General features: G+C 43.3%; 1 protein-coding gene across 1 annotated transcript in view; it reads left to right on the top strand.

Moving 5' to 3' along the window:
- The first annotated feature begins 217 nt into the window (after nt 1-217).
- The window catches only part of LOC124035629 (synaptotagmin-7-like), a 134,061-nt gene continuing 125,458 nt past the window's right edge, over nt 218-8,820 (top strand). Inside the window, exon 1 of the mRNA XM_046349176.1 lies at nt 218-483. Within this exon, the coding sequence (XP_046205132.1) occupies nt 450-483 (34 nt within the window). The 5' untranslated portion in view covers nt 218-449. The remainder of the gene's footprint in view (nt 484-8,820) is intronic.

Genomic DNA, 8,820 nt, shown 5'->3' with positions numbered 1-8,820 from the left:
ACTAACATCTAACTAGGTCGAACGAGGAGCGTACAATTTGGAGATTATTAAGTCCCTTAAAAAAATAGGCAACATTAAAGTGTATGGTTCCAGCCCGACACGGATTTTGACTCCAGCTGCGAGTACTTTGCACGGACTGCTTTCACGTCACCCCGCCCGTCTGCCCGTCTCCTCCCTGCAATCTTATTGCGACCATCTCTTTTGAGCGCATCTGAACTGGAGAGAGAGAGATACTAAATAGATTCAGGCACCAACATTTACCTACCTGCTCGAGCGAAATACGGGGAGGACGCTGAAGTACGCGCGCGTCCACGCGCACTCGCTGAGTAGCAAGACAATATAAGGCAATAAATAAAAACCAACATTGGAATTTGAGTTTTCAACACGAAGGCTATTCCTTAAAAATAAAAAATATAAGAATACAGCTTTACTGAAAAAAAGCAACAGCCATGCATCTGAACAGAGAAGAAGGGAACAGCAAAGGTGAGAGAAATACCCCAATTTATATTTTCCATGCCAGACTGTCTGTCTCCCTTTTAGGCTAGTTTGTTTGAGGCTCTTGTGATCGTTCAAAAACGCCCTTGAGGAGGATTTGTTGGTCTCAAGTAATGATGCTGGGAGTCATCGCCACAACACAAGCAGCATGTTATTGCTGATTTTACTAGTGTCATCTCTATCAGAATGCATAGCCCATGATGTTGTTTACTCGTTACATTCCTTGTCATGTGCCTGGATGACATTCAAAGGCTACATCATCGTTCAGAGACCGCACTAAAGGCAATTGTGTAGATGGAATTACTCAAATTAGGCTGGCAGCATGGAGACTCGGGTGTAAGTTAAAGATGCTTGTGCACTTGTTGTTCTCTCAGTATTGTTAACGTTAGCCTACATGCCCGAGTGTCACCGGTTTTTACGTCAGGTAAACTGAGCGGCAAAACACACAAGGTCATCTCATCTCCTATCATGTCCACGGGTGTTTGTGTCCCTGTCTGAGAGAAGGAGGGAGAGAGGAGCATATTGTATGTGTGGATGGGTGGGGGGGGGGGGCACCTATTTAAGAAATGTATCCCACGTGCATCGGGGGCGTGACAGGTTACATGGAGGAATAGTGGCCCTCTTCCCGCCCCTAAGTGTCGCCCCTGGTGGCAAGCAGTAGGCTGCACACCTTGACAGCAAACACCTGCTGCTCAGGGAGAGAAATGTGTGAACTGAATGATCCTCTGTGAAGACTGTCAGTAAACGTGAAATGGCTGAAAACAGCTTTATTCATTCATGGCCTCATTATGGCAGTGAAAAATGCACTTCCAATAAATCACCCAGTTCTAATAAATATTATTGGCTGTAGTCTGAATATATAAGAAGGCCTAGTTCTATAAACACTGTGTCCCTTTGAACATCCCTTTTGTGACAGATCACTTGAAAAATAGGCCTATATATTGAGGGTAATTTGCAGAGAGGATGGTGTCTGGAACAAGTGTGTTTCTGAACACTGTACTCTATAAAATGACCTAAATCTATCCACATAATAGAGCAAAAGCAAATTGCAAACTTTCATGAACACAGAAAATGTGAGATTTGTTCATTTTCCATCATCCACTCTAGAATTACAGGCTTATTTACTGTAGTTCCTACAGCCATGTGCTGTATGCCAAAAGTATGTGGACACCTGCTAATTGAACATCTCATTCCAAAGTCATGGGCATTAATCTGGATTTGCTACCATGACAGCCTCCATTCTTCTGGGAAGGCTTTCCACTAGATGTTGGAACATTGCTGCAGGGACTTGCTTCCATTCAGCCACAAAACCATTAGTGAGGTCGGCACTGATGTTGGGCAATTAGGCCTGGCTCGCAGTCTGCGTTCCAATTCATCCCAAAGGTGTTCGATGGTCTTGAGGTCAGGGCTCTGTGCAGGCCAGTCAAGTTCTTCCACACTGATCTTGACAAGCCATTTCTGTATGTACCTTGCTTTGTGCATGGGGGCATTGTCATGCTGAAACAGGAAAGGTCCTTCCTTTGTTGCCACAAAGTTGGAAGCACAGAATCGTCTAGTATGTCATTGTATGCTGTAGCATTAAGATTTCCCTTCACGGGAACTAAGCTGCCTAGCCCGGGCCATGAAAAACATCCACAGACCATTATTCCTCCTCCACCTAACGTTACAGTTGGCACTATGCATTGGGGCAGGTAGTATTCTCCTGGCATCCACCAAACCCAGATTTGTCCTTCAGAGTGCTAGATGTTGAAGTGTGATTCATCACTTCAGAGAACACATTTCCACTGCTCCAGAGTCCAATGTCGGAGAGCTTTATACCACTCCAGCCGAAGCTTGGCATTGCGCATCTTAGTGTGTGGCTGCTCGGCCATGGAAACCCATTTCATGAAGCTCCCGATGAACAGCCTTGTGCTGACGTTGCTTCCAGAGGCAGTTTGGAACTTGGTAGTGAGTGTTGTAACCAAGGACTGATGATTTTTATGCGCTACGCGCCTCAGCACTCGACGGTCCTGTTCTGTGAGCTTGTTTGGCCTACCACTTCGGGGATGAGCCGTTGTTGCTCCTAGACTTTCACAATAACAGCACTTACAGTTGACCAGGGCAGCATCCTCCGAAACACAAACCAGCCACGCTGCTTCTTGACACAATGCCCGATTAACCCTTGAAGCCAGCCGCACCAAGGTGTTGGAGGAAACACCATACACCAGGCGACCGTGTCAGTGTGCATTGCACCCGGCCCGCAACAGGAATTGCTAGAGCACAATGGGACAAGGACATCCCTGTCGGCCAAACCCTCCCCTAACCCAGACGACGCTGGGCCAATTGTGTGCCGCCCCATGGGTCTCCCAGTTACTCCCGGCTGGCACAGAGCCAACAGAGTTGGATTTTGCGGAGGGAGCACACTGACTTGATAATGGAAAAATAATATATGGATGAGCGATGACCGAGCGGCATAGGTTAAGATGCAGTACATGTTATAGATTACAGTATATACAGTGGGGCAAAACAGTTTTTAGTCAGCCACCAATTGTGCAAGTTCTCCAACTTAAAAAGATGAGAGAGGCCTTTAATTTTCATCATAGGTACACTTCAACTATGACAGACATAATGAGAAAAAAAATCCAGAAAATCACATTGTAGGATTTATAATGATTTTATTTGCAAATTATGGTGGAAAATAAGTATTTGGTCACCTACAAACAAGCAAAATTTCTGGCTCTCACAGACCTGTAACTTCTTATTTAAGAGGCTCCTCTGTCCTCCACTCGTTACCTGTATTAATGGCACCTGTTTGAACGTGTTATCAGTATAAAAGTCACCTGTCCACAACCTCAAACAGTCACACTCCAAACTCCACTATGGCCAAGACCAAAGAGCTGTCAAAGGACACCAGAAACAAAATTGTAGACCTGCACCAGGCTGGGAAGACTGAATCTGCAATAGGTAAGCAGCTTGTAGGTAAGCAGTATGTATTCCATATTAGGAAATGGAAGACATACAAGACCACTGATAATCTCCCTCAATCTGGGGCTCCACGCAAGATCTCACCCCATGGGGTCAAAATGATCACAAGAACAGTGAGCAAAAATCCCAGAACCACACAGGGGGACCTAGTGAATGACCTGCAGAGAGCTGGGACCAAAGTAACAAAGCCTACCATCAGTAACACACTACGCCGCCAGGGACTCAAATGCTGCAGTGCCAGACATGTCCCCCTGCTTAAACCAATACATGTCCAGGCCCGTCTAAAGTTTCCTAGAGAGCATTTGGATGATGCAGAAGACGATCGGGAGAATGTCATATGGTCAGATTAAACCAAAATATAACTTTTTGGTAAAAACACAACTCGTCATATTTGGAGGACAAAGAATGCTGAGTTGCATCCAAAGAACACCATACCTACTGTGAAGCATGGGGGTGGAAACATCATGCTTTGGGGCTGTTTTTCTGTAAAGGGACCAGAACGACTGATCCGTAGAAAGGAAAGAATGAATGGGGCCATGTATTGTGAGATTTTGAGTGAAAACCTCCTTCCATCAGCAAGGGCATTGAAGATGAAACGTGGCTGGGTCTTTCAGCATGACAATGATCCCAAACACCGCCCGGGCAATGAAGGAGTGACTTCGTAAGAAGCATTTCAAAGTTCTGGAGGGGCCTAGCCAGTCTCCAGATCTCAACCCCATAGAAAATCTTTGGAGGGAGTTGAAAGTCTATGTTGCCCAGCAACAGCCCCAAAACATCACTGCTCTAGAGGAGATCTGCATGGAGGAATGGGTCAAAATACCAGCAACAGTGTGTGAAAACCTTGTGAAGACTTACAGAAAACGTTTGACCTCTGTCATTGCCAACAAAGGGTAGATAACAAAGTATTGAGCTAAACTTTGTTATTGACCAAATACTTATTTTCCACCATAATTTGCAAATAAATTCATTAAAAATCCTACAATGTGATTTTCTGTATTTTTTACCTCATTTTGTCTGTCATAGTTGAAGTATACCTATGATGAAAACTACAGGCCTCTCTCATATTTTTAAGTAGGAGAACTTGCACAACTGGTGGCTGACTAAATACTTTTTTGCCCCACTGTGCATATGAGATGAGTAATGAAAGAAATGTAAACATTATTTTACCTGCGGGTGATGGGCAGGACTCACAGGAGGTATGTTGGTAAAGGAATTTAATCAAGCTATGTAGCCTTTTGATTTCTTCTTAATTAATAAATAAAACTAAAATGTTTTGTTTCTCTGTAATACTAGCCACCTAGCCATTTTATAACGTTGGCTTTAAATAGCCAGCTAGATAGGTTCCGAATCTCCCAACATCAAAACTATCTACCAAGCCATTTCAGGCTATCAATTAAGTTAAAGTAGCTTGTCTGACTATCTTAGCTGGAAAGCCTGCTGGCAAGGTTTCTAGACTTTAGAAAAGCAAGCAATTACTAAATGTACTGAATAAAACTCACATTCCTTTCAATCTTTTACCCAGATTTTAGCAGAGATGTAGAGAAGCATATGTGACCGACCACCTTGATTCGGGGCTTATGTAGCAAAATTTGAAATTGTGTCTTTTACATTGGATAAAAGCAGAGACACAGAGCTACAAAATGGTATATCATACACTACATTTGAGGCACAATGGGACAGTAATTCTGCTTTGGAAGTTGATAAACTTATAACCTCACTTTTGAGAAAATTCCCTTGGAATGTTTTGGAACCTACTGGAGAGCTCTTCTTTGTGTCAAGTCACTCTGGTTCACACTGACTGTGTGCAATGCCATAAGAATAATCAGATCTTTCTCCCTCTCTGTCACGAATGCCATGGTTGCCCTTAGTTTGAAGATATAATCCGGAGACAGGTGTTCTCTTTTCAACTCCCTCTGCATTTGCAAGCAAATGGCAAAATTCTATTAATCTCTACCAGACATTCCACTGATTTCAAAACTCGGTCAACTTCTTCCGTGACAACAACACTGTTGATCTCTGTTTATTCCACATCACTGTCATCAGAAGACTCTACAATGTCTTCTTCAAAGAACATGTTTTTACCTAAATAAGGGATTTCCTAATCATCTGATTTATTTTCAGAGTCGGAGAGAATCAGCATAGCACGATCATCCTCCAGAAAGTAGTCCATCACAACCTTTTCCCACTGACCTTTACATTCAGGGGAGCAATGTTATTGGGAGGAGTAGCAACATATTTGCAGTTCTCCATTGCTAAGCATTATCTAAGCATAACGAGCAGCTCATTTTATAGACATTAGATGCTTACACCGCAGACCAATCTGAAACTCATCTCTGCATATTCAACCCACTCATTACCTCAGCCAATCATGGCTAGCGGGAAGGTCCCTGCCTTTTTCTGTGGCAAAACCAACTTGGCTCGTAATTTAACAACTTTATTCACATTTACAGATGGCATATAAGTTTGTTATTAAGGCACATGAAAGTTCAAATGTTCCAGAAGGCATTTCTGCCAAAAAACACATTTTGATTAAAAGAATAATGTTCAAATGACTCTCCTGTGAAGTCGTGACTTCCAACATTCGCCTAGTTTCCTGAAACAAGTCACATATCACTTTTTTTTATAGAACCACCAGTCAGGAGGTATGCTTAGATATGCTAAAAAAAATTATTGGTTTAAATGTAATCATGATATTAGTGTATGAGTTATGTTACCATGATATGTGCCTGTATCCCATGGCATAATTATTGTTTTCCTATAAATGTATCATAATATATTTTCTAATGGTATAATTCTTTCTATAACAAGTGGGGGAAAGAACAACATGCCACAGGTAGGCCTGATTATCATGAACAGTCAAATCATTTATTTGTATTTTTAAGTTGATTAATATTAGCACAATTCTGCCAAATTGCATCCCACACTGGGTGGCCAATATGACAGGCAGATGATGGTGTGTTTATATCACAGCAATCCTTTCCAATACAGATGTCTGTCCCTCCATTATCAGTAAATCACATACATCCAAAATGTTGGCCTTCACAGAGGACTACAAGGCTGTGGAATCCAGAATGTCCAGCATGTCTTAATTCCACTCTGGAATGGTTTCCACCAATCCATCTCCCAGCAGGGAATCTATTTCCCATCAGGAATGGTTCCCTGACAGGCAGCCTGTGCTGCGCTGTGGGGGGATCCCTGCAGTGGCAGGTGATCTGACATCGGCACACACTGGCGCTATTGACTCTGGTTAATCTCAGCCCTAGGTAAAGATTAGACCACATCTGAACCCTAACTCACTTATCAGACAACAGCAATGACTACATTTAGTAGGGAATTCTTCAACCGCCACAACCAATGGCCTTTCCGTGGAAAAGCAGTTTTAGGGGGTTGTAGGTTTTGATCAGTGGGGATAGGTGGAAGCTCAACATTGTGATACATATTTTGTGATGAAATTCCTACCACTATTTATAGAGGTCACAAAGCCAAGGGAAAAAGGTATAGATTTCATCTGTCAAATGTTTTTCAGTGTATTCAGAATCTTGAGCCTGCTGGCGGCCAAAATCCAAACATACCATTAATAATGCTATGCTAAATGTCATATTAATGGTATATGTCAAATGTTATGTAATTGGAGGGTTTACCACCTTTATCCATCCTGTTTATTAGTATTCCTGCCTGCAGGGTGGCTCTGTCATAGCAGAGCAATAATCCAAACACTGGAAGAAGGTCAGAGGTATTGTGTTAGATGTCAGGACGTTTATCTAACGTGTTCAGGTCTCCCATGTTAGATAAGTTAGATCAGGGTAATACTTCTTCACTGGAAAACAAACTGCCACTCCTCTCAAAGCATTGTGGTCATTATGCATATACAATACATTAATTATCAGCTTAGATCTAGCTACGTTCACAAAGTCTGTGTTTTTGGACATGGACGACTCACATAACCGCCTGTACTGCAGATACACTCCATGCCCTTTTTATGGCCTTTACCTGATGTGTTCTAGTGTGGATGGAATCTGTGATAGCTTTGCTGCAGGGTGTCTGTAATGTCTGTCTAGTGCGCCTTGTCTCATGTGGGCTAGATCATTGATAGTGGAGGACAGTGAAATGGTTTCACTCTACTGTGTCTTTAGTGATCTGGGAGTTTGCCATGGCATCGCTCTAGTTCTATCTTCCGTTCTGTGGATAAGAGATTGTGGCACCATGACTCTGTCAAGGCCAAACGCAGAGAAGAGACAGTGAGGGAGGGAGACAGTAGGTATGGAGGGATGGAGACAGTAGGTATGGAGGGAGGGAGACAGTAGGTATGGAGGGAGGGAGACAGAAGGCATGGAGGGAGGGAGACAGTAAGCATGGAGGGAGGGAGGGAGACAATAGGGAGGGAGGGGACAAATGGGGAGATGGATGCACACATTGGTCAGTCATGCTGAGGAGCTTTTTCCATCCCGGCAGTTTGTAAACGTCTGAGGTAATTGCCTATTAATACCAGTATCCAGATCCATTGTCAAATGTCTTGTTAATATTACATTCCTTAGAAGGAGAAATAATGAGCTCCAATCATCTGACTTATCAGTGTTTTATATGAGGAGAGGGAGGAGGAGCCGGAAAGAGGGAGAGGAGATGGAGAGAGGAAAAAACAGCTATTAGTCAGGTGCTGGCAATAATAGTCATCTGAAATGAATGTATTTTTATCCAGTGGTGGTATAACTCTGGTGTGTAATGGGGGAAGGCACAGAGATCAGTTCCTCTCACTATCATACAGACTCAGGAAGTACAGAGACTGGAAGGCGGGATTGGAGAAGATGTGGTTCTGTTTGTTTTTACACAAAAGGCAAAGAGGGGAAATCAGACTGGTACATAGATCAAGAAAGTGAGACTTGTGATACTAGGGCAAATGATTTGAGAGACACAGAAAGTGAGAAAAGCATGGATGAGAAGCAGGGCATGGAACGGGTGTTTTGCCTGGGTCAGACATTGTCCCCCACCGTCTCAGTAAACCGTCACATTGATTAATCAAGACGGAGCCTGACTTGGATTGAAGGGAATCAGGAGGGAAGAAGAGAGGTGTGTGTGTGTGTGTTTGTGCATGTGTGTGTGTGTGTGTTTGTGCATGTGTGTGTGTACGTGGGTGCATTAAGATGGGTGTAGGGTTACACACCAGTTTCTCTCTACTGTTACAGAACACTCTCTGGTTCACTAGAGATGGTGGTGTCTCATGGGCACGACACAAGTCTCTTCCCTTTGCCACCACTGCCTCCCTGTCTTTTTGTCTCATTATTATTCACAAGTAGATGCATACATTCAGGCAGAGCACCAGGAAGGGAAAAGGTAATGATGGAATCTGGTGAGGCGCAGGCAAGG

The sequence above is a fragment of the Oncorhynchus gorbuscha genome, linkage group LG05, assembly GCF_021184085.1.
Source record: "Oncorhynchus gorbuscha isolate QuinsamMale2020 ecotype Even-year linkage group LG05, OgorEven_v1.0, whole genome shotgun sequence".
NCBI lineage: Eukaryota > Metazoa > Chordata > Actinopteri > Salmoniformes > Salmonidae > Oncorhynchus > Oncorhynchus gorbuscha.
This window is presented reverse-complemented; position numbering and strand designations above follow the sequence as displayed.